At 41.6% G+C, this 26,675-nt stretch overlaps 1 protein-coding gene across 2 annotated transcripts in view; it reads left to right on the top strand.

Moving 5' to 3' along the window:
• The first annotated feature begins 702 nt into the window (after window positions 1–702).
• LOC115078340 (deleted in malignant brain tumors 1 protein-like) overlaps window positions 703–26,675 on the top strand; it is a 35,683-nt gene continuing 9,710 nt past the window's right edge. Inside the window, exons 1-11 of one of the 2 annotated variants that reach the window (XM_029581234.1) lie at window positions 703–1,198; window positions 1,963–1,989; window positions 2,731–2,766; window positions 6,033–6,068; window positions 7,910–8,215; window positions 11,153–11,182; window positions 13,724–13,759; window positions 15,742–16,047; window positions 19,160–19,189; window positions 22,874–22,909; window positions 25,549–25,854. In XM_029581234.1, coding sequence (XP_029437094.1) covers window positions 1,138–1,198; window positions 1,963–1,989; window positions 2,731–2,766; window positions 6,033–6,068; window positions 7,910–8,215; window positions 11,153–11,182; window positions 13,724–13,759; window positions 15,742–16,047; window positions 19,160–19,189; window positions 22,874–22,909; window positions 25,549–25,854 — 1,210 coding nt within the window. In that variant the 5' untranslated portion in view covers window positions 703–1,137. The remainder of the gene's footprint in view (window positions 1,199–1,962; window positions 1,990–2,730; window positions 2,767–6,032; window positions 6,069–7,909; window positions 8,216–11,152; window positions 11,183–13,723; window positions 13,760–15,741; window positions 16,048–19,159; window positions 19,190–22,873; window positions 22,910–25,548; window positions 25,855–26,675) is intronic. The other variant, XM_029581235.1, reaches the window with a different exon arrangement.

Below are 26,675 nucleotides of genomic sequence, written 5' to 3'. Positions count from 1 at the left end.
TATATTCCTGTAAATAGTCCGTTGCAGTTTTTATTTATTGCTTTAATTCCTCCACCTCCTGCTCTTTGTATACTCCTCCTTGTTCGCCCTCCCTGTTCATTGTAATTTCTACCTTTAAAGTTACATTGTAAACCGGTATGATGTATGCATACTAATACCGGTATATAAAAGTTTTTAAATAAATAAATAAATAAATAAATAAATGTCATTTGTGAGAAGCCCCAAGATGTGCATGAATTCTACTTCTTTTTTTGAAAAATGAGTTTTTGACTGTCACTGGGCATAAAAGAAACATCATATTTGTGTGCGCTACGATTACATCATTTCTGGAGATTCACGTATAGACAGTACTATTCAGTGCTGAATGCGGGAATTTGTCCGGAATGCAAGAGCACACAAAAGTCTGATAAAATAAATAAATAAAATGCAATCTCTGGTGCAAAAAAAAAAAAGGAATTTGATTCTTGCAACTATTAGCTGTGACATAAAGAATGGACCTGGAGTTCTGTGAAATATGTGCAATGGATTAGTGGTGGCTTTCATATATTCCATTTTCTGTGCATGACAATAAAATTAAGGGTTTAGAATCAATAAAGTAAATAATGACATTAATTTGTATCTATAAGAGATACAAATACAAATACTATAAAATGAATTAAAACCAGAGGAATTTGCAGTCAACTAAGGGCCATTAATGTTTAGGAAAAGCAGGGAACAGCTTGGAGGTATCTGTATTCTTTATATAAATCCACGGAGGTCATCAAAATTAAGATTTCAGAGTGCTTGGAAAGCAAATATTCATGACCATGTGGGAGATTACAACTATTTGTACATTGGAGATTATGAAATTTACATTGGAGTGAGCTACCCTGATATGTGTTTTATTTCAACCATAAATATGCTAAAAAATCACTTAATTGGGTCCAAAAACCAAATTATGTTCAGCCAAGCCATCCAGGAAGTACTGCTGTTTATATTTTCTTCACAGGACGTGTTTGAATAGTGTCTATTAAATATTTTTATGTCCCTTCCTGGTACACTGGTAGAGCAGAGATTGAAAGGGCACGCCCTCATGTCTAGTTATAAATACCAGGTTTGCAGTTCTTTATCCTCCATGGCGAAGGAATTCACGACACCATGGGGGCCATACAGAAAGCCCTCTGGATGCTGCTGATGACCGGGGTCCTCCATGGGACAGGTAGTGTAGTGAAAAACTAGTGAATAAACAGGGCAGACCCATGGATGGGCGTAAGGTTGTCTGAGATTGTGTTTGCATGTATGGCTGTATATATGACTATGCACTACAGGAGACTGAAGAGAATGGAATAAAAAAGGAGCTTGTGATTCTGTGTCCTTTCACTTCTGAGTGTGTTACTGGAGGACAGGAATATCAAGGGGGTGGGGAGATAGAAGAATCTGCTTCGGTTCCAGGAGCTGCTTCTGCATGTTTCCAAGATGGGAAAGGTGTATCACCCCAGGTAGTGCAGACTCTCGGCAAGTCCAAAAATATCCCATGGGGCAAACTTGGAGACAGTTAATTACTGAACCAAAGGCAAGTGATTCCACCCCTCCCTGCCAAGTTGGAGGTGGGGCAAAGTTAAAATACAAGCCTATTCCAATCCAAGGATCATTTAAAAAGGACGTCAGTGCCCCTAGAGATGCTAATTTATGGCTAAGACATGACCTAGAGTAGGCAGAGGGTATAAGCAAACATCTGGTGCATTGCAAGGTCAAAGATGAAGGAAATGGCTGCCCAGTCTGCAGAGTTTGATAACAGAGTAACAACGCAAATGGATCATGGGACGTTAAGAACTTTAGGATGTTGGGGGAGAGGAGGAGGAGGGTTAAAATAATATTTAATGAGAAGTAATAATGTTCAGACTTTAGCAGTCATGCCACTGTACCACAAGCAGTTACAAAAAAAACCAATATTTTGATTCACGTGTTCTTATGTCTTGACAGATCTTGCCACGACTGTTGGAACATATGGTAATGATAAAACTTCCTTATGCATGTGTACGTTAGTCAGTCGCTTTGTCTGAGTGCCTGTGCATTTTATGCCTGTGAGTTGTGTGTGCATGTGTGTATGTGTGGGTGTCCAGGGCTGTGTTCGTATATGTGCCCTCCATTATCATTTCCTATCAGTTCATGTGTGCATGTGTCGCATGCTGTTCTGCATGGCCCACAGCTGTACATATTGTTATTATATCTCCCTGATTCATCAATTCTACTCACTGTGTAAAGTAGATATTTGTGTGTGTGTGTGAGTAAAGTCTGCCTGGGACTGTGTTCCTGTTGTTTCTGTGCTTCCCTAGTGCTTGCGTTGCTACCTCTTTCTGCATGTATAGGTGACTCTGTGTGTGTGTGTGTGTGCCTGTGTGTCTGTGTGTCTCGCTGCAATAAATTAGAGCAGTCTCCTTCAGCCCATCCATGCTCACAACATGGAGATGGTGCAGCAGTGACATCATGGGCTGCACCATCATGGAAATGCGGAGGTCACATTTAATGAATGGATGAATAGAAAAGCAGGGGGTGGGGATCAACCATTATGGGCTTTATTACACAACTGCTTACAGCTGGTGGTTAGGAGTACATCAGTACTCTGATATCATGTAGCAGCCTCCTGGGCCAGCCAAAGTTTAGCTTGATCTATGCAACCTTCAATGCCGCATCATGCAAAAAAAAATGCAGTTATTAAATTGACAAATGTTCTTTTTATTTTGTCTCTAGAAAGCGAGCCGGCTTCAGACAGAGCGGCAAATATTGGTAAACACTTTCTCAATCTTTGTTCACTTATAGAAGGCTGCCCAAGTCATGTGCTGTCTCATCTTCAGACCTCCTTACCCTCCCAGTCTGGAAGAGAGGAGGTGGGGACAGGGAGAGCAGCCAGTTCACTAAAACCGCGATTTGATTGTCCGAGTAAAAGGATGAGCTGGGTCTGATTTTATTAAAAGAAAAGCAGGTAAACACCTTCAATCTCACACACCCCCACCCCCCTCCAATACATAAATAGGGGCGGATTTTAAAAGGCGCGCAAATAGCCTACTTTTGTTTGCGCTCCAGGCGCAAACAAAAGTACGCTGGATTTTATCAGATACGCGCGGAGCCGCGCGTATCTGCTAAAAACCTGGATCGGCGCGCGCAAGGCTATGGATTTTGTATAGCCGGCGCGCGCCGAGCCGCGCAGCCTACCCCCGTTCCCTCCAAGGCCGCTCCGAAATCAGAGCGGCCTCGGAGGGAACTTTCCTTTGCCCTCCCCTCACCTTCCCCTCCCTTCCCCTACCTAACCCACCCGCCCGGCCCTGTCTAAACCCCCCCCTTACCTTTGTTGGGGGATTTACGCCTCCCTCTGGGAGGCGTAAAACCCCGCGCGCCAGCGGGCCTCCTGCACACCGGGCCGCAACCTGGGGGCGGGTACGGAGGGCGCAGCCATGCCCCCGGACCGCCCCGGGCCGTAGCAACGCCCCCGTACCCGCCCCCAAAACGCTGCCGACACGCCCCCGAAACGCCGCGACGACCAGGCCCGCCCCCGACACGCCCCCCTCGGAGAACCCCGGGACTTACACGAGTCCCGGGGCTCTGCGCGCGCCGGGAGGCCTATGTAAAATAGGCTTCCCGGCGCGCAGGGCCCTGCTCGCGTAAATCCGCCCGGTTTTGGGCAGATTTACACGAGCAGGGCTCTGAAAATCCGCCCCACAGTGCAGTAGGACCAGGACTGGATCTACCTGACCAGCTGGTCCTGCCACTGTTCTTTTCTTAGGTTTGAGCACTGAGAAGTCCCCAAAAAAACTTTCATGAACTTTAAGAACTTTAAGAAGAAGAGAATGGGCACTTTTTTGAAGGAGTTAATAAACATGTGGATAAAGGTGAAACGGTAGATATAGTATACTTGGATTTTCAGAAGGCGTTTGACAAAGTTCCTCATGAGAGGCTTCTAGGAAAAGTAAAAAGTCATGGGATAGGATATTCAGCAGCATAGCCTTACCACTGAATATTCCCTTGTAACTTAGCCAGATAAGTCATATATGGCTAAGTTACTTAACTGGCTAGCGCTCATTGTCAGGCCCTAGGTTTCCAAGTAAACAGGAATGTGTGCAAATGAAGTCAATTGTTCACTCCACAGCTGAACGGACTCGCAAGTCAGAAACAAATGTCAAATATAATCCTTCTGGAAGATGAATTAAAACTTTTCTTCAGATATATGAAAACAAAAATGCAGGTTTAAATTATTCTTGAACTGATAGTGATGTTTCATCTCATATCTGTGTGTATGCTTCTGCTGTGCATGGGAGTGGAAGGAAGAGGTATTGGTTAAACTCATTCACCCATAGCCTTCCATCCTGAATGGAAACTGCTTCAACTTTTCTTCTCACCACTGATAAACCAAAGGGGGCCTGGAATCTGGGTGCCATGGCTTTTCATTAGCAGTCTCCATTGAGCCTCCAATCCTATGATTAAGGGACATGGACAATGGATCCCTTCAAATTATTGTGCAGTCTTAACTATACTGTGGTCAACAGGACTTATATCCTCCCTCCCCAACCAGGAGGGCTGTAAGCACTATCTCTGTAGACCTTTCAAGACCTGCTGACCTGAAGGAATCTGAACCCACCTCTCAGTGACAACTTGTTGTTCAAGGACATTGTCCTTTCCTTGATCCTCATCATCCTTGACTTTTCTATTGCTTTGACATATTTTATCACCATCTTAAGATACTATCCTCATTTAAATTTTAGGACTCTACTCTTTTGGGGTTTTTTTTTTCTTACTCTTCTCACCATTGTTTTAGTGTAATCTCTGGTGCATCGTCCTCCACTGTTTTTCCCACTATCAGTTGGTGTGCCTCGGGGCCCTAACATTGCTTCCTCCTCTCTATACTTGTTCCCTTGGTGCTTGGATCTCCTTCTATGGCTTTCAATACCTTCTTTATGTCAATGACTCTCAGCTCTGCCTCTCTGCACCAGAAATTTCACAAAGTGTCCAGTCCTAAATCTCAGCCTGCTTACCTGACATTGCCATTTGGTTATTCTACCACCATTGCCTTAAAGTTAACAAGGCCAAAATGTAAACCCTTATCATTTCCCTCAAACTCACTCCACCCCCACCCCCCACACACACACCTTAATCTTTCATTCTATCTCTGTAGATAACACTGTCATCCTCCTGCTCTCTTCATATCATAACCTTGGGGTAAACTTGGAGTCCTCTGTATGCACAATCAAAATAGTGCTAAAACATGTCATTCTATCTCTTTAACTGACAAAACCCATCCCTTTGTTTCTGAGCATGCTACCAAAAACCTTATCTACTTTCCTATCACCTCCCAATTAGACTACAGAAGGCTGCTACTAGTGGGTCTCTCACTGAACCATCTTTCTCTACTGCTGTCTACTCAAAGTTCAACTGCATAGCATATCCTCCTCCAATATCACTGACCATGTAGACTCTCCCTTCTCAAGACACTACATTAGCTCGCAAACTATTTCTACATACAGCTATAGCTTCTGTTACTTAATTATGAATGTATTCTCTCTGCTGCTCCTCAATACTTCTCTCACTTAACCCTGCTTCTTAAACTCCATTCATTTGGTAATTCACCCTTATCTGTGTTCTTCTCCTTCAATATCTAACTCCAGCTCCACACTTTCCACTTTGCTGTATCCTAGGCCTAGAATGGACTTTCCCGATTTTGTGCATTGTTTTCCATCTCAAACCTAGCCTAAAATGCCAACATTTTGAAACGTGTTTTAATCTTACATGTTGGTTCTCTCTGATGTCGCTAGTGTCGATTTTGTGTACTCTTTTATAAGTACATTTTCTGTAATCTCTTTTATGTTCTAATCTGTATGTATATCTTTCCTGAATCATAAGCTCCATCGAACAGGAACTGTGTCTTATCCGTCTCTTTACAATGCTGCATGTGTCTAATAGTGTTGTGAGAAGTAGTACTATGGACTAATTCTGTCTCTTCTAACCATCTTTCAGAAAGGGACACATTTACTAATACAGTCTTTTCCTTTTTCTGTTGACAGTTCATCTCACCACATCCGTATATCCTGAACCTATAGGTAATGACTGTTGTTAATAGACAGCACTGCCCTTGCATGTAGTAGCACTATAAGATGATTAATCACATGGTTGTACTGAACTTGCCAAGAACAGATTAGAGTCTTAGATTCAACCACATGGTAGTTTAGTGATTTGGTCAAAGATATATGGTAATTAAGTACCAGAAGTAAGCTTGGATATTAGGTCTCCTAAAGTTTGACTACTCCATAGTATAAGCAATAGGTTATAGAAAGAGTACAACTGGGCATGATCAGCTCCAATGCCAGACAACTGAAAACCCCTAAATCCTTCTAAACTGTGCAGGGAGCACCAATACTTTCATGGTGTGAACTGCATGGGGGCGACAGCACCCAAAGACTATGGGACCTGATGCAGTTCAAACCGCGAAACAACTGGGGCGTGCCTTGCAAAGAGAAAAGTGTCAGAAGTCTATTATGCAGCTGAGAAGAAGCAGTGGGCCCATGAATTGAGCAAGAGATTTCAAGGAAAGTTGCAAGTTTTTCTCGCACAGTACAATGCCATGATCAAGCCACATGTGCAATCATGTGTTCTACTGTAAGCTTCTGTCCCAGGCAAGTTTTATAAATAGTCACTCAGCTCTATAATTGCAGAGGGCAAGCAATGCAGATAATGTTACCAGGACCAGGCAGAGAAGCAAGCAAAACAAAAAAAGGTGCCCTCTCTGGCTGAAGAGAAATACATTTTGCCACTTTCAAGGGAAAGGATAATTTATTCAACAGTTGTGGATTTTCAGAACATTATGCCAGAGGATACAGCCATGGCAAAAACTTAAAGGGACCAATTTAATGCTCACACAAAAACAGTACAAAAAGCCTGAAAATTAGTTTACTTGGATAGTTTAGAAATGACACATTTTTAATTACAGCTTTAATTTCCTTACAACTTCTAGAAGAGGGAAGTTCTAAAAAAAAAAAAAAAAAGGTAAATAAAACTGTGCATGGAAAATACAGTGTGGCCTTTGCGCCTGTGCACTGAATTTATTCAGGCAAAGGTTTGGCAGCACTCTTTGCACACACATTCATTTTCATGTTTTTTCTCCATTGGAGATGTTGCCTATCATGTTACAAAAAGAGAATTTGCATATGGAGGCAGCAGGTTCCTTTGTCTCTTAAGTGGACAAGGAACTGTTTTCATCTAGAAAGCTAATGTACCTCTTTGTCAGATGTTCTAAACATTAGTCTTACAAAAGTTATCTCAACTTCTTGTATTAGGCCACACACATCTAGTGGACCATTGCTTTAACTGCTAATTGAATTACCTAAAAGGGTTTTTGCATGTGCTCATGGCAGCTTTTAAAATCGCAGCACATGCATGGCATTTTGACATCTAACCGTGCAATATGAATGATCACTGGGATCAGTTAATCATTTAATAAATCAGAACAAGAAGTTAGACATCTAAGTGGAATCAGATAGCTAAATGTTGATGTTCAGGGAAGTGAGCAGTTTTAGACATCTAAATTGCTCAAGCCTTACCATACGAAATATTTATATATCTAACTAGCTATGCAATATAGACATCTAGTCTAAAATTCTGATTGATTTCTAGATTTCTAAAATTGTCTGGTAATCTTTCCTTGTTCTATGTGAAGAAACTCATTTCCCTAAACGTCCTACTTAGCACCTCTACCAAGGTCGTTAAAAATGTATCCTCGAATGTTCAGCAGTTGATATTAGTGTTTTTCAACATGACAAGGTCCATTATGAACAGATATATTCAGATGATTTACCTTCATAGCGATACCATATTTTTCAATCAAACTGAAAGGAGAGATGGGTAAAGGGAGACAAACAATTGATTTTTCTTGTGACTTTTGCAGATGTTTCAGCTAGACTGGTAAACGGATGGAACAGATGTTCTGGACGCGTGGAAGTCTACTATAATTATGCCTGGGGAACAGTTTGTCGTCACGGATGGAGTTTTATGAATGCTCAGGTCCTGTGCCGCCAGCTGGGCTGTGGTGGCGTTTACTACTCAGATTACTCTTTCGGTTCAGGCTATGGAAGCATCCTCCTAGATGATGTGAACTGCAGGGGCTATGAATCCAACCTGGGGAGGTGCTCTCACCGTGGCTGGTACAACCACGACTGTGGCCACAGTGAAGACGTGGGTGTCGTCTGCACAGGTAATTTTAAAAATCGCCCATGCATTTTGCACCTCCCGTTTGTGCGGGCAGCTGAATAAGGGCAAACTAACGGATACACTTGAATGCACACGTGCTGTTTCCTTCCTTGACCTAAACAGGCCCACAGAAATGCCTCTTGTTAAGTCAGTTAAAAGTAAGCATGTAATTGATGCCCACAAGTACTTTTATCTGGGCAGACCAAGAGAAGGAAATCATCACATAGTCCAATGGCTTTGAAAGTTGGACTCCCCCCATCCTATCTGTAGGCAACTTAGTAGGCATAGAGCATTATTCCTTCAAAACAAAGGGATGTCAGTAGAATGCTGGATTTGTTTTAGAAGAGAATGGAATATGGGGCTATGATGGAGTAGTCAGATTCTAGCAAAAAAAGTGCTGACCTTGAGTTGACCATCATATTGGTGTGTTGTTTTTTTTCATTGTACTATAGATTTAGCTATAAACACACAGTTTATATGGGGGTATTTTCCTACTTTTCCCTGGATTTCCACACAAAGCTGCTAGGCAATTCGCTGCAGATCAGAGTGGATGGTCTTCCAGTCTTCCTCAGGAGCAGACTTCCCTGTAGACAAAGCAATTAATTGGCCTATGGGCAGATCAGGGAACATGACTGCTCTACCTGTCTTGGCACTGTCAACAATAAACTCCAGCAGCAGAGCAGGGCTCCAGCATTGCAGAAAAACTTCATCCTCAGACTGGTGGTTACTTTCTAGAGGGACCCCCATTCCCACCCAGCAGTGACCTCAGAGAGCAATGGGCATCCAAAGAGATACATCTGTCACTGGTCTTCCTTCAGCCTAATCAACTATGTTACTTGCATTACAGTCATCTATCAGGACAGTGCTGTATTTGGTTAGGTCAAATAAAGTCCATGATTTTGTGGTGTTCCCACTAGGGGTGTGCATTCGTTTTGAACTTAAATGTAAAACGCAACTTTTTTTTTTTTTTAACTTAAAAAAGTGATGAGGTGAAAACGATCGGATTTCCAACTTATTCAACATAGCTATGTTGAATAAGTTGGAAATCGCGATTGTTGATCCTAAATAAAAATTTAAACCCCTCACCCTCCTTAATCCCCCCCCCCCCCAAGACTTACCAAAACTCCCTGGTGGTACAGCAGGGACACCATTTCTGAACTCCTTTGCGAGGAGCACGTGACGTCGGCGTCACGTCCGAGTGAGGGGTCAGGAGGCCCCCCCAAGCTGGCCAAAAGTTCCTTTTGGGTGCAACGAGGGTCCCGGAGTGATCGCGCGGGGAATCACGTGACGCCGCGTCACTCCGACGTGACGCCGACGTCACGTGCTCCTCGCAAAGGAGTTCAGAAATGGCATCCTGACTCCCTGCTGTACCACCAGGGAGTTTTGGTAAGTCTTGGGGGGGGATTAAGGAGGGTGAGGGGTTTAAATTTTTATTTGCACGTATGGACATAGACTCAACTTATGGAATTCTCCATATGTCCATATTGACCGCAAATGGGACCCCCTTTCGACTTATGGACTTATGAACATAAACTTTTGCTCTGCACATCCCTAGTTCCCACCTTCTTCTAATTTGCTTAAGGAAAGTTCTGAAAGTTTCTGTAATACAATTAAACAACCCCCAAATATGGTGATCAGTTAAGTCTTTGGAAGAGCATATTTCCTTAGCACAGTGGTTTTCAACCCTGTTAGGTTCATCTAACTAGTTTATTTTCAGGATATCCCTAATTGATATGCATGAGACAGATTTGCATATATTGCCAATCCTGTAAATTCAAATCTCTCTCATGCATATTCAAAGTTGCTATGCTAAAACTTGGACTGGTCAGGTAGGCCTCCAAATCAGGGTTAAGAAACCGTGTCTTAAAGTTACCTATTAGAATTGTAGGAATAGCGAAATTCATCTGCAAAATGTTCCTTAATTTCTATGTTCATTAAGTAAAATATCCCTTCCACTGATCTGAGGGTGAGACAGAACTTTTTAGACAAAAACAGGTCACAATATAGTGCAAACAAAAATCTGCAATTTGGTCTGCCAGCCTAGGTTTGAAACCTCTCATGAACTGAATTTCCTAGAATTTTGAGCCTGGAAAAAAAAATCCACAGCAAAAATCATGCAAGCAAAACAATTACATCCTAAAAAGTACTAGATTGAATTGAGAAACTATCCCACAAGGCTTGTCATACAAAGATTTTTCTTGCCTGATTTTTCTGTGGAACTTGTTTTGCTTTCCAGAAGTTGCAGGAATTGTTTGGGCAAAAGGCACAACATTTCATAATTTGTGAAGTTTTGCTAGAGATTAAAATCAGCACCTTGGAAGCGTACCCCTTTGTTGTGTTAAAGATAAGGGGGACATTTTGCATAAGCCACCTGACTGACAACGTGCACATGTACATTTCAGTCCACAAAAATATTCCCTGATCTTCCCTAAACAATACTCCGAGAAATATGTATATCTCGTAGTATTATTTGGTTATCCAGAAATCAAAGAAAAATATAATTTACTAAGCCATAATGAGTGTCATGTACTTTGGAAAAGAAAACAGAGACGTTCTGAAATGGAGGATACCAACATCTCGTCAAGTGGTATAATTTTATCGGTCATCACAATTATTTTCTCCTTACTGTTTCATATAGAGGAAATGTACTCTATATTCCATTGATGTGATCCAATCCATGGACAAATGAATGAAAAGATCATATGGCTTCAGTTTCTATATAACAGAGACATGAGCATGGACAGCAAGACAGATCAGTAAATGATCAATATAATGGATGGGGGGGAGGAAGGGGGAGGAAATTGTGGCATGTAATATGTATTTTTATTATTATTATTATTACCATAAAAGAGAATAAATCAGCATAACTGCTTCTTATCAATCATATCATTGACCTATTTCAAAAATTGTAACTAACCTTCGATAATTTACCTTTTATCAGGTGATTATTTCAATGGAACTACAACTACAGGTAATAATAATTGATTTTAAATGTGACAGCCTGTTTATGTTTCACTTTCTTTCTGTAGGATTGTATGAGGGTGAGAGGTAACATGGAAACAGAGTAGATTATGAAAGATGACCAATTAGGCCCACCCCAATTTGCCTACTTATTCTGGTCTACACTGTTAAGGATATCATATATCCCAGCTGCCAGCCATAGCAGCTTGAAATACTTGTAGGATATCACTCCTTATTCAAGTCATCATCATTATTATCATTGTCATCATTTATTTATGACATGCCTCTCCAGCCAGGAAGTTCAAGGTGTGCTGCCAATAGAAATAATAACATAAAGGTAGATGTTCCAAATATTAATGGATTTCTAAACCAGATATTTAGCAGCATAGGCTGAATCAAATTTCAGAATGTTTGTCTGACATCATCAACTGGATGTCCCACTGCCACCTTAAACGTGGCATGACCAAGACAGAATTTCTTATTTTTCCTGCCAAACCCACATCCCCTCGGGCCCCTCTTTCTATCTCTGGGGATAATACAGACATCCCCACTGCCTATAACCTTGGGGGGATCATCTTGGACTCCTCTCTGTTTTTCTCTATTCACATCCAGCTTAGTATAGCCGACCAAAACAGTCCATCCAGTCTTGATGCCCAACAAGTTGTCTAGGGTAGTAACAGCCTCTCCATGCCTGTTACACTCATGCATTCTGTTAAGAGTTGTAATTGCTGCTTCATGTTACCAAGGAAGGTAAAATAGGTTAACCCATTTCTTCCTTTCTATTCTCTAGCCTCTAGGGATTTGCAGTAGGGATGTGCAGAGGGATGGCATACGTTGCATTCGTAATTCGTATTCATTGGGGGGCAGATACGTTGCATTCAGCAAGGGGGGCCCTCGATAAGTTCATGCGTTCTTTCTTATTCATTTCCTAGCTAAAATTGAATTAACTACAACCCCCCACCCTCCTGACACCCCCCCCCCCCAAGACTTACCAAAACTCCCTGGTGGTCCAGCAGGGGGTCCGAGAGCCATCTCCTGCTGTTGGCTGCTGTTGGCTGCCGGTATTCAAAATGGTGCCGATAGCCTTTGACCTTACTATGTCACAGGGGCTACTGGTACCATTGGTCGGCCCCTGTGACATAGTGATGGCAAAGGCAATCAGTGCCATTTTGATTACTGGCAGCCGACGGCCCGAGTGCAGGAGGTCACTCCCGGACCGCCGCTGGACCACCAGGGACTTTTGGCAAGTCTTGGGGGCCCTCCTGACCCCCACAAAACTTGTGCACCCCCCTGCACGCGCCGACCCTGGATTTTATAACATTTTATAAGTGTGAATTATTATAGGGAGGGGCGTTAGGGAACTAAGAGCAAGTATGACAGAGTTTATGTGTTTTAAGTACAGTGAATAGTTATTTGAGTAACTGAATGCTATGTTACAGAGGTAATTATCTAGAAAATTTGATAGCATGGAGTGTAGGGAATTACAGAAGAGTAAAAACAGGGGAGATTGAACAGAGATTTGGAAGCAGGGGGAGGGGGTTTTATAGAAGAGTAAAAACAGAATTTTTAAAGGATGGTCTGGGGGGGCAGTAATGTCTAGGTATAAGACTAAAGGGAAAGGAGGGGCTGGGGAGGCCTAAAAAGAGGATGGGGGGAGGGGACGACAATGCAAGAAGGAGCTGTAGAGGGAGAGAGGCCTCAGGGGACCTGAATTGAGTTGGCAACCATAACAAGATGTGGGCAAGATGTAAGAGTATAAGAGTCTGCCTGTTTAGGTGAATGCCTGTTTAAATAGCCAGGTCTTTAATTTCTGCTTGAATTTCTTTGGGCAGAGTTCCTGGCGTAGACTCGCTGGCATAGAGTTCCAAAGCACAGGACTGGCTATGGACAGTGAGCGAGCTTTTGTGGATGCAAGGTTTTAGAGTTTGGGAGAAGGGGTGCGTAGGGTTGCCAGGTATTGATTTCTGGTTTTGAAGGATTTGGAGTGGATGGATGGTGTTTTTGGGGAGACCTAGCAGGAAGGAGTTGCAATAGTCGATTTTCGAGAAAATGGTTGCTTGCAGTACTGTGCAAAAATCAGTAAGATGAAGGAGGGGTTTTAATTTTTTCAAGGTATGTAATTTGAAAAAGCACTCTTTAAGAGTAGAATTGATTAATTTTTTGAAGTTCATATGGTTGTCCAGGGTGACACCAAGGTCTCTAACATGCTGAGTGAACGAGATAGATGTGGGGAGCATGTGGTGTGGGGAGTTGTCAGTGCTATTTTGTGGTGACTTCCTGAGTTGGTGGTCATGCACCCTTTTTGGCCATATTCAAATCTAGTCTCAAAACCCACATCGTTGAGGATGCTTTCAATTTCAACTGACTCTCCTTGATGTTAGTCTTATTGATTATCTAAAACACATTGTTTTGTGTGTGCGTCTTGACTGAATTATTAGCTCCCCAGAGCATGGACTCTCTGTTATGTGAATATGTACAGAATTGCACTTGTCCAACCATTTCACAGAAAGGGCAATGGTTACTAACACTTTCTTTCTTTTTCTGTTGACAGAATATCCTAGTACACACCCACATCCTGTACCTATAGGTAATACAATTTATTTATCAGACAGCATATTTCTTTATAAGATGATTAATTACATTGTCCCTACCAAGAATGGTTTAGAGTCCAAGATTCAAACCATCATAATTAAGTGGTTTGATCAAAGTAATGCAGTAACTGAATGGTAGTAATAGTCTTGGAAACTAGATCTCCTATGTTATGAACAATAAAGAATCTAATTGGCCAATGCTAGTTAGTTTTATTTTGTGGTACAAGCAGTTTTCTCTCTAAGTTTTTTTCAGTGATCCCCAACTTTTTCTCCCCACAGACGCACTCTCATCATTTCACAGTTTGAACAGCAAGGGGTCGGGGTTCAAACCATGAAATAGCTGAAATGTGCCCAGCGGAGAGAAGGATGGCTGGTGGTCCCCAGGCCCACAACCCATTTGTAAATGGGAAGTTTTCAGAAATCCAAGCAATAAATAAATTAAATGTATTTTAATGTTGCCTATCTTACAAAGAGGTTCTAGGCAACATAATAATTCTACTGCGGCTAGCAAACAAAAAAAATAAACAAATATTACATCAATCAAGTCGTCATTAAACACAGACATTTTTAGAGAGAACATTGGGTATATACATTCAGCAAGATGCTGCAAGTTAAGATCCAGGTGTTCTAGCATTTTATAATGCCACCACGAAGCCTCATCTACAACCAACCGAGAGGGTCTGTCCCCAAGTAAGCTTTATAAAAAGTCATTACATTCTGTGATTGCGGAGGGCAAGCACAGCTAATAATGCTTCTCAGATCACACAGAGAAACTTTTAATTCTAGAACGACAAGGAAAACAAAAGGTTAAACAAAATATATTTTACCACTTGCAGGAGGAAAGAATTGTAGGATCAAGCATTGTGGACATGCAAGACCCTATTTATTAATCAATTTTCCCATAGCCACACAAGAGGAGAAAACCTTCCGCAAATAGGGTCCATCGAAACGTTTGGCCAGAGGATACAGCCATTGCAAAAAATGTAAATGGTCAGATTTGTGTCAAGCAAAAACGGTGCGAAAAACCTGCAAATGAGTTTACTTGGGTAGTTTTGAAATGCAGCATCTTTTTCTTAAGGCTTTAATTTCCCTACAACTTCTGGAAGTGTACAAGTCCTACAAAAAATGTAGAAAAAAAAATGTAAAGAAAGCACTGTGAGGCCTTTATTACTTTACTTTTTACTGTATCACTTTTTGTACATGGAAGCATCTGGTTCTACTGCTTCTTAGATAGACAAGGGATGGTGTGGTTCAGATCAACACCCCTATAGTGCTAATGTAATGACAATAGCATCGATGAATTTAAGGATATAGATTTTGATTAGGATTACAGAGCAGTATTTTGGATTCTGTATCTGCTTTGGTTTATTTTTAATGGCTTGCACCAGAAAAAAATGCACAGCATTCCAAATCATCCCTGTACACGACAAAGTTCAGTAAAAGGATTTATTTTTTACAACCCCAAACTGCTGTGTTTTGTTTTTTTTCTTTCTTTTTTTGTACTGATTTGGACTTTGTTACAAAACCTCCAAGCAGCTTAAGGGTCTTTGACTCCCCCCGGGCAGGAAAGAACCCTGAAGCATGGGAGAAAACATGGCCACAGCAGAACAAGGGTTACACTAGCAATGGTGTCTTCTATGGCTAAAGGGCATTGTATCTGATAGATTGCCTCATACTTTCTTTGAAGTATACCGAATTCCCAGTTATAGTGCTCGAGACATGTCATCTCTTTGGAAACTGTGGGATACTTGTGACCTGGATTAGATACTGTCAGAGACAGTATGCTGGTCTTAAATGTTCTTATGTCATAAGCTATAAGTATTCAGGAACAATCAGGACACATTAGCAGGAATAGACCAGATTAGGCAGGATTGGTCCATATGAACAGAGAACAAATAGATGTTCAATCAAATTAATAAGAGAGATATATAAGGAGAGCAAAGATTCAAATCAATTTCTTTTCTTGTGACTTCTACAGATGTTCCAGCCAGACTGGTGAATGGATGGAGCAGATGTGCTGGACGCGTGGAAGTCTATTACAACTATGGCTGGGGAACAGTCTGCGATGATGGATGGAGTATGATTAATGCTCAGGTCCTCTGCCGCCAGTTGGGATGCGGTGGTGTTTATTCCCATTTATACTCTTTTGGTCCTGGCAATGGAAGCATACTTCTGGATGACGTGTACTGCACAGGCTATGAAACCAACTTGGGGAGGTGCTCTCACCGTGGCTGGTACAACCACGACTGTAGCCATAATGAAGATACAGGTGTCATCTGTTCAGGTAATTTAGAAAATCGCCCATGCATTTTGCACCTTCCGTTTGTGCGGGCAGCTGAATAAGGGCAAACTAACATGGATACACTTGAATGCACACGTGCTGTTTCCTTCCTTGACCTAAACAGGCCCACAGAAATGCCTCTTGTTAAGTCAGTTAAAAGTAAGCATGTAATTGATGCCCACAAGCACTTTTATCTGGGCAGACCAAGAGAAGGAAATCATCACATAGTCCAATGACTTTGAAAGTTGTACTCCCCCCATCCTATCTGTAGGCAACTTAGTAGGCATAGATCATTATTCCTGGAAAACAAAGGGATGTCAGTAGAATGCTGGATTTGTTTTAGAAGAGAATGGAATATGGGGCTATGATGGAGAAGTCAGATTCTATCAAAAAAAGTGCTGACCTTGAGTTGACCATCATATTGGTGGGTTTTTTTTTTATTGCACTGTAGATTTAGCTATAAACGCACAGGGGTACATTTTGAAAGACAGCACGCACGCTAACAAAAGTACGCTGTATTTTATAAGATACGCATGTAGCCACGCGTATCTTATAAAATCCGGGGTCGGCGCGCGCAAGGGGGTGCACATTTGTGCAACTTGCGCGCGCTGAGCCCTGCCCGTTCGCTTCCCATCCCTAACCCCCCCCCCTGGCCCCATCTAACCCCCCCCCCCCCCACCTCTGTTTCACAAGTTACGCCTGCTCGTAGCAGTCGTAAATTTGCCCGCGCCAGGCTGGCTGTCGCGCACCATGTTCCGGTCCGGGTGCTGGTCCGGAGGCCGCGGCCTCGCCCCCATAATGCCCCTGGGCCGAAACCACACCCATGGCACCTCCCCTGGAAGACATGCTGACCGTGTCACGCCCCACGACACGCCCCCACGACACGCCCACCCCAAGAAAGCCCCGAGACTTACACGCATGCCGGAAGCCTATGCAATTTAGGCTCGGCATGCGCAGGGCCGTTTTAGAAGGGTTACGCGCGTACCTTATGCGAGTAACCCTTAAAAATCCGGCCCACAGTTTTTATGGGGTCTTTTCCTACTTTTCCTTTGATTTCCACATAAAGCTGCTAGGCAATTAGTTGCAGGTCAGAGTGGATGGTCTTCCAGTCTTCCTCAGGATCAGACTTTCCTGTAGACAAAGCAATTAATTGGCCTATGGGCAGACTAGGAAACGTGACTGCTCTACCTGTCTTAGCACTGTCAGCAATAAACTCCAACAGCAGAGCAGGGCTCCAGCATTGCAGGAAAACGTCATCCTCAGACTGGTGGTTACTTTCTAGAGGGACCCCCATTCCCACCCAGCCGTGATCTCAGAGAGCAATGGGCATCCAAAGAGATACATCTGTCACTGGTCTTCCTTCAGCCTAATCAACTATGTTACTTGCATTCAAGTCATCTCTCAGGACAGTGCTGTATTTGGTTAGGTCAAATGAAGTCCATGATTTTCTGGTGTTCCCACCTTCTTCTAATCTGCTTAAGGAAAGTTCTGAAAGTTTCTGTAATACAATTAAACAACCCCCAAATATGGTGATCAGTTAAGTCTTTGGAAGAGCATATTTCCTTAGCACAGTGGTTTTCAACCCTGTTAGAGAGGTTCATCTAACTAGTTTATTTTCAGGATAATCCTAATTGATATGCTTGAGAGAGATTTGCATATATTGTCAATCCTGTAAATTCAAATCTGTCTCATGCATATTCATAGTTGCTATGCTAAAAACTAGACTGGTCAGGTAGGCCTCCAGATCAGGGTTAAGAAACCGTGTCTTAAAGTTACCTATTAGAATTGTAGGAATAGCGAAATTCATCTGCAAAATGTTCCTTAATTTCTATGTTCATTAAGTAAAATATCCCTTCCACTGATCTGAGGGTGAGACAGAACTTTTTAGACAAAAAGAGGTCAAAATATAGTGCAAACAAAAATCTGCAATTTGCTCTGCTGGCCTAGGTTTGAAACCTCTCATGGACTAAATGTCCTAGAATTTTGAGCCTGGAAAAAAAAAATCCACAGCAAAAATCATGCAAGCAAAAGAATTACATCCTAAAAAGTGCTAGATTGAATTGAGAAACGGTCCCACAAGGCTTTCATGCAAAGATTTTCCTTGCCTGATTTTTCTGTGGAATTTGTTTTGCTTTCCAGAAGTTGTTATTTATTATATACTGACATTTGTTCTGAGATATCATATCAGCCCAACATTGGTTTACTGTAGGTATTTCCCTATCCCCAGAGGGCTCACAATCTAAGTTTGTACCGGAGGCAATGGAGGGTAAAGTGACTTACCCAAGGTCACAAGGAGTGACAGTGGGACTCAAACCCTGGCCTGCTGGTTTATAGCCCACTACTCTAACCACTAGGATATTCCTCCTCCCTAAGTACTCTCTATTCTATTGATGTGATCCAAGTTGCAGGAATTGTTTGGGCAAAAGGCACAACATGATATAATTTGTGAAGTTTTGCTAGAGATTTAAATCAGCACCTTAGAAGCGTACCCCTTTGTTGTATTAAAGATAAGGGGGACATTTTGCATAAGCCACCTGACTGACAGCGTGCAGATGTACATTTCAGTCCACACAAATATTCCCTGATCTTCAAACAGTCATAGCAAAGACAATCCTAAATCCTAAATATGCATATCTCATAGAATTATTTGGTTATCCAGAAATCAAAGAAAAATATAAGTTACTAAGCCAAAATGAGTGTCATGTACTTTGGAAAAGATAACAGAAAAGTTCCGAAATGGAGGATACCGACATCTTGTCAAGTGGTATAATTTTATCAGTCATCACAATTATTTTCTCCTTACTGTTTCATACAGAGGAAATGTACTCTATATTCCATTGATGTGATCCAATCCATAGGCAAATGAATGAAAAGATCATATGGCTTCACTTTCTATATAACAGAGACATGAGCATGGACAGCAAGACAGATCAGTAAATGATCAATATAATGGATGGGGGGGAGGAAGGGGGAGGAAATTGTGGCATGTAATATGTATTTTTATTATTATTATTACCATAAAAGAGAATAAATCAGCATAACTGCTTCTTATCAATCATATCATTGACCTACCTCAAAAATTGTAACTAACCTTCGATAATTTGCCTTTTATCAGGTGGTTATTTCAATGGAACTACAACTACAGGTAACAATAATTGATTTTAAATGTGACAGCCTGTTTATGTTTCACTTTTTTTTCTGTAGGATTGTATGAGGGTGAGGGGTAACATGGGAACAGAGTAGATTATGAAAGATGATCAATGATGACCAATTGGCCCACCCCATTTTGCCCAGTTATTCTGGTCTACACTGTTAAGGATATCATATATCCCAGCTGCCAGCCATAGCAGCTTGACCACTTGTAGGATATCACTCCTTATCCAAGTCATCATCATTATTATCATCGTCATCATTTATTTATGACATGCCTCTCCAGCCAGGAAGTTCAAGGTGTGCTGCCAATAGAAATAATAACATAAAGGTAGATGTTCCAAATATTAATGGATTTCTAAACCAGATATTTAGCAGCATAGGCTGAATCAAATTTCAGAATGTTTGTCTGACATCATCAACTGGATGTCCTCTGCCACCTTAAACGTGGCATGACCAAGACAAAATTTCTTATTTTTCCTGACAAACCCACATCCCCTTGGGCCCCTCTATCTATCTCTGTGGATAATACAGACAACCCCACTGCCTGTAACCTTGGGAGGATCATCTCTCTGTTTTTCTCTACTCACATCCAGCTTAGTATAGCAATATAGTAAATGTCGGCAGATAAAGACCAAAACAGTCCATCCAGTCTTGATGCCCAACAAGTTGTCTAGGTTAGTAACAGCCTCTCCATGCCTGTTACCCCCATGCATTCTGTTAAGGGTTGTAACTTGTAATTGCTGCTTCATGTTACCACGGAAGTTAAAATAAGTTAACTAATTTCTTCCTTTCTATTCTCTAGCCTCTAGGGATTTGCAGTGTTTATCCCATGCTCTTTTGAATCCCATTACCATTCTTGTCTTCCTGCTGAAATATGTAATTTTTCTTCTATAACTGCCTAAATCCATGGCTTCTTTTCTGTGCTTACTAACAAAATCCTTATCCACTCTCTATTCACTTCCAGCTTAGGTTACTGCAACCTGCAACTCATGGGTTTCTGACTGAACTATCTCTCTCAACTACAGTCTATTCAAACTTCAGCTGCATGAGTTATCTTCCTCCAATATTGCTGTGATTATGTAACTGCTCTTCAGGTCACTACATTGGCTTCCCATCTGCTTCTGCATATAGTTCAGTATCTACTCCTTACCTATAAATTAAAACACTTTGCACCACCTCATTACATCTTCTCTCTTTTCTCTCCCTATACTAGTGTTTCCCAAAACTTTCCTTAAGGCACACTTATCCAGTCAGATCAGGATTATCACAATGATTATGCAAGAGATAGATTTGCACAAACTGAGTATCCAAAGTATACTAATCATCTAATAGACAACATTGAATCAACCCTTCTTTAGGTGTCCAATTTCGCAAATTTTCACAACTAGAAACACAGGTTCAATCAAAATGGCAGCATTGGTGCAAACGCCGAAACATTGACCACTGATGTTCATTATGAGTGGACAGCACTGGTCCTGAGTGTTGTGAAAGATAAGTAGTTGTTGGTTATTGACTCTTTGTGGTGAAGTTCATTTCTCTCTTAGCATGGAAATTGTTAAGCAATAATAATTAAAAAATTAAATAGAACAAAGAAAAAATGTTTTCAATAAAAACTAGCTACATTAACGAAAAAGTGAATAAAAAGTAATTACAGTGCACTACTATGAACAAAATGGTAAATGATCTGACTGTCAGTGCTTCTGTCTGAATCCTGTTTGTATCCCATTGTGGAAAAGCAAAGGGGATTACCTTGATAGCACTCCTTTGGTTTCTGGTACCTTTTCTTCTTTATTTGGTAGAAGTTAATTGTGATTACAATATTTGTATCTTATGATTTTATGTTGCCCATGTTTGGTATCAGAGACTATTTACCATGTTTGCCACAGTTTGACAATCATCTCATGCATATTTATTAAGGATATCCTGAAAACCCGACTGGGAAATACTGCTCTATACCCTTTGTTCTTTAGGCAAGTCTTTTTTATCTGTGCCCTGCTCTTTAATCGCCTATAACATTCTTTCCATCTTACTGTCATAAGCCCAGAATATTTATTTTTTATTTATTTAAAAGTTTTTATATACCGATATTCACTGTGAGTATCACATCGGTTTACATTAAACATGAACTTAGCTTATAAATGCTTTACAGAGAACTCTTGATATATGCGAGTAATATGAACTATTTATAAATGCGAAGGAACATAACCTTGACTTAACTTAAAGCTCTTTATATAGAACATTTTATAAGTGCAAATTATTATAAGGGGGGTGTTAGGTAACTAAGAGCAAGGATGATAGAGTTTATGTGTTTTAAGTACAGTGAATAGTTATTTGAGTAACTGATTACTACGTTACAGAGGTAATTATCTGGAAAATTTGATAGCATGGAATGTAGGGAATTACAGAAGAGTAAAAACAGGGGAGATTGAATAGAGATTTGGAAGCAGGGAGAGGGGGTTTTACAGAAGAGTAAAAACAGAATTTTTAAAGGACGGTCTGGTGATGGAAAGGGGGGTGAGGGGGCAATAATGTCTAGGTATAAGACTAAAGGGAAAGGAGAGGTCGGGGAGGCCTAAAAGAGGATGGAGGGAGGGGGGGAACAATGCAAGAAGGAGATGAAGAGGGAGAGAGGCCTCAGGGGACCTGAATTGAGTGGGCAACCATAACAAGATGTGGGCAAGATGTAAGAGTAAAAGAGTCTGCCTGTTTAGGTGAATGCCTGTTTAAATAGCCAGGTCTTTAATTTCTGCTTAAATTTCTTTGGGCAGAGTTCCTGGCGTAGACTCGCTGGCATAGAGTTCCAAAGCGCAGGGCCAGCTATGGACAGTGAGCGAACTTTTGTGGATGCAAGGTGGTAGAGTTTGGGAGAGGGGGTGCGTAGGGTTGCCAGGTATTGATTTCTGGTTGGTCTTGACAAGGTATGGAATATTAATGAATCCTTGACCCAATTCATGTCGGGCTTATGGAGGGCTTTGTGGATAATGGATAGGGTTTTGTATTGGATACGGTCTGCAATGGGGAACCAGTGTAAATCCTTGAGGACGGGTGATATGTGTTCATTTTTTTGATTGTTAGTGAGGATGTGGGCGGTAGCATTCTGAAGGATTTGGAGTGGGTGGATGGTGTTTTTGGGGAGACCTAAGAGGAGAGAGTTGCAATAGTCAATTTTTGGGAAAATGGTTGCTTGCAGTACTGTGCGAAAATCAGTAAGATGAAGGAGGGGTTTTAATTTTTTCAAGGTATGGAATTTGAAAAAGCACTCTAAGAGTGGAATTGATTAATTTTTTGAAGTTCATATGGTTGTCCAGGGTGACACCAAGGTCTCTAACATGCTGAGTGAACGAGATAGATGTGGGGAGCATGTGGTGTGGGGAGTTGTCAGTGCTATTTTGTGGTGACTTCCTGAGTTGGTGGTCATGCACCCTTTTTGGCCATATTCAAATCTAGCCTCAAAACCCACATCTTTGAGGATGCTTTCAATTTCAACTGATTCTCATTGATGTTAGTCTTATTGATCATCTAAAATACATTGTTTTGTGTGTGCGTCTTGACTGAATTATTAGCTCCCCAGAGCATGGACTCTCTGTTATGTGAATATGTACAGAATTGCACTTGTCCAACCATTTCACAGAAAGGGCAATGGTTACTAACACTTTCTTTCTTTTTCTGTTGACAGAATATCCTAGTACACACCCACATCCTGTACCTATAGGTAATACAATTTATTTATCAGACAGCATATTTCTTTATAAGATAATTAATTACACTGTCCCTACTAAGAATGGTTTAGAGTCCAAGATTCAAACCATCATAATTAAGTGGTTTGATCAAAGTAATGCAGTAACTGAATGGTAGTGATAGTTTTGGAAACTAGATCTCCTGTGTTATGAGCAATAAAGAATCTAATTGGCCAATGCCAGTTAGTTTTATTTTGTGGTACAAGCAGTGCTCTCTCTAAGTTTTTCAGTGATCCCCAACTTTTTCTCCCCACAGACGCACTCTCATCATTTCACAGTTTTAACGGCAAGGGGTCAGGGTTCAAACCATGAAATAGTTGAAATGTGCCCAGTGGAGAGAAGGATGGCAGGTGGTCCCAGGCCCACAACCCATTTGTGAACAGGAAGTTTTAGAAATCAAAGCAATAAATAAATTAAATGCATTTCAATGTTGCCTATCCTACAAAGAGGCTTTAGGCAACATAATAATTCTACTGTGGCTATCAAAAAAAAAATAAACAAATATTACATCAATCAAGTCATCATTAAACACAGACATGTTTAGAGAGAACATTGGGTGTATACATTCAGCAAGATGCTGCAAGTTAAGATCCAGGTGTTCTAGCATTTTATAATGCCACCACGAAGCCTCATCTACAACCAACCGAGAGTGTCCCCAAGTAAGCTTTATAAAAAGTCATTACATTCTGTGATTGCAGAGGGCAAGTACAGCTAATAATGCTTCTCAGATCACACAGAGAATTTTTAAATTCTAGAACGACAAGGAAAACAAAAGGTTAAACAAAATGGGGTAGATTTTCAAATAGCGCGAATTGGCCTACTTTTGCTGGCGCATCAGGCGCAAGCAAAAGTACACTGGATTTTAGTAGATACGCGTGGAGCCGCGCGTATCTGCTAAAAAACCTGGATTGGCGCACGCAAGGCTATTGATTTTGTATAGCCGGCGCGTGCCGAGCCGCGCAGCCTACCCCCGTTCCCTCCGAGGCAGCTCCGAAATCGGAGCGGCCTCGGAGGGAATCCTCTAACGCCCTCCCCTCACCTTCCCCTCCCTTCCTCTACCTAACCCACCCTCCCGGCCCTGTCTAAACCCCCCCCCCTTACCTTTGTTGGGGGATTTACGCCTCCCGGAGGGAGAAGTAAATCCCCGCGCACCAGCGGGCCTCTTGCGCACCAGGCCGCGACCTGGGGGCGGGTACGGAGGGCGCGGCCACGCCCCCGGACCCGCCCCCAAAACGCCCCCGACACGCCCCGAAAACGCCGCTGCGCTCGGTCCCGCCCCCACACGCCCCCGACATGCCCCCCTCCGAAAACCCCGAGACTTACGCGAGTCCCGGGGCTCTGCGCGCACCGGTAGGCCTATGTAAAATAGGCTCACCGGCGCGCAGGGCCCTGCTCGCCTAAATCCGCCCGGATTTGGGCGGATTTAGGCGAGCAGGGCTCTGAAAATCCGCCCCAATATATTTTACCACTTGCAGGAGGAAAGAATTGTAGGATCAAGCATTGTGGACATGCAAGACCCTATTTATTAATCAATTTTCCTATAGCCACACAAGAGGAGAAAACCTTCCGCAAATAGGGTCCATCGAAACGTTTGGCCAGAGGATACAGCCATTGCAAAAAATGTAATGGTCAGATTTGTGTCAAGCAAAAATGGTGCGAAAAACCTGCAAATTAGTTTACTTGGGTAGTTTTGAAATGCAGCATCTTTTTCTTAAGGCTTTAATTTCCCTACAACTTCTGGAAGTGTACAAGTCCTACAAAAAAATGTAGAAAAAAAAATGTAAAGAAAGCACTGTGAGGCCTTTATTAAGGCAAAGATCCGGTATCACTTGTTGTACATGGAAGCATCTGGTTCCACTGTTTCTTAGATAGACAAGGGATTGTGGTTCAGATCAACACCCCTATAGTGCTAATGTAATGACAATAGCATCGATGAATTTAAGGATATAGATTTTGATTAGGATTACAGAGCAGTATTTTGGATTCTGTATCTGCTTTGGTTTATTTTTAATGGCTTGCACCAGAAAAAAATGCACAGTATTCCAAATCATCCCTGTACACGACAAAGTTCAGTAAAAGGATTTTATTTTTTACAACCCCAAACTGGTGTGTTTTGTTTTTTTCTTTCTTTTTTTGTACTAATTTGGACTTTGTTAGAAAACCTACAAGCAGCTTAAGGGTCTTTGACTCCCCCCGGGCAGGAAAGAACCCTGAAGCATGGGAGAAAACATGGCCACAGCAGAACAAGGGTTACCCTAGCAATGGTGTCTTCTATGGATAAAGTGCATTGTATCTGATAGATTGCCTCATACTTTCTTTGAAGTATACCGAATTCCCAGTTATAGTGCTCGAGACATGTCATCTCTTTGGAAACTGTGGGATACTTGTGACCTGGATTAGATACTGTCAGAGACAGTATGCTGGTCTTAAATGTTCTTATGTCATAAGCTATAAGTATTCAGGAACAATCAGGACACATTAGCAGGAATAGACCAGATTAAGCAAGATTGGTCCATATGAACATAGAACAAATAGATGTTCAATCAAATTAATAAGAGAGATATATAAGGAGAGCAAAGATTCAAATCAATTCCTTTTCTTGTGACTTCTACAGATGTTCCAGCCAGACTGGTGAATGGATGGAGCAGATGTGCTGGACGCGTGGAAGTCTATTACAACTATGGCTGGGGAACAGTCTGCGATGATGGATGGAGTATGACTAATGCTCAGGTCCTCTGCCGCCAATTGGGATGCGGTGGTGTTCATTCCCATTTATACTCTTTTGGTCCTGGCAATGGAAGCATACTTCTGGATGACGTGTACTGCACAGGCTATGAAACCAACCTGGGGAGGTGCTCTCACCGTGGCTGGTACAACCACGACTGTGGCCATAATGAAGATATAGGTGTCATCTGTTCAGGTAACATCTAATGTCTCAGCCACAAGAGGTATAACAAAATTATCACCTAAGGTCTGAAGACAGTTGTGTTGCTTAAAGCCAGATAACACACTGGTAAAAATAGAAGTCAGTGGGTATGATTTATAAAAAGCATTTCAAATAAGGGCAAAATGGGTGCAAACTAGTTATCAATTAGGCCCAGTGGATTTCCCAACTCAGTTATATTAAAAATCATTGACAAAGCACTAACATTTCATATAAATACAGTCGCACATAAATGGTCAACAATTCACTTACAAAGAATATACAATGACAGTTTTATTTATAGCTAACTTTTAAATTAATCATGAAGCTATTGTCATTTTTTCTACTAATTCTCTATGAGAGGTCATTCTCCTAATGTAACGGAGAGGGAAATTATCAGAAGCCTTTCACCTATGTGAATACCAGTTAACCCAGGTAAATTGGCTGACTGAAAATTGTCTAGACCTTACCCAGCTAGAAATTTGTGCAGGGATCGATGACATGCGTATTTTGAGTTGGGTAGAAAGTAGACAATCCTGGGGGTGTGATTAGGTACATTTCAAATAAGCCGCCTAACTCATACAGTACTCATGTACTTTTCAGTCTGATGATCAAACACAAACTTCCCAAATAGACTGTTTATGCAGATACAAATTATCAGTCATCTTCAATGGGAGCGTAAAGTATGCGAGATGACTCAACACATACATTTTTGAAACTTTAATGTTTGCACATCTATTTTTTTTTCTGCCAACCAAGTTCCCCCTCACTATATCTCTTTCACAGGAGCTAAAAGTACGTTTTCTGTGAAACAACAC

The sequence above is a fragment of the Rhinatrema bivittatum genome, chromosome 16, assembly GCF_901001135.1.
Source record: "Rhinatrema bivittatum chromosome 16, aRhiBiv1.1, whole genome shotgun sequence".
Lineage (NCBI taxonomy): Eukaryota > Metazoa > Chordata > Amphibia > Gymnophiona > Rhinatrematidae > Rhinatrema > Rhinatrema bivittatum.
Note: the sequence above shows the minus strand (reverse complement) of the source record. Positions and strands in the feature narration are given on the sequence as shown.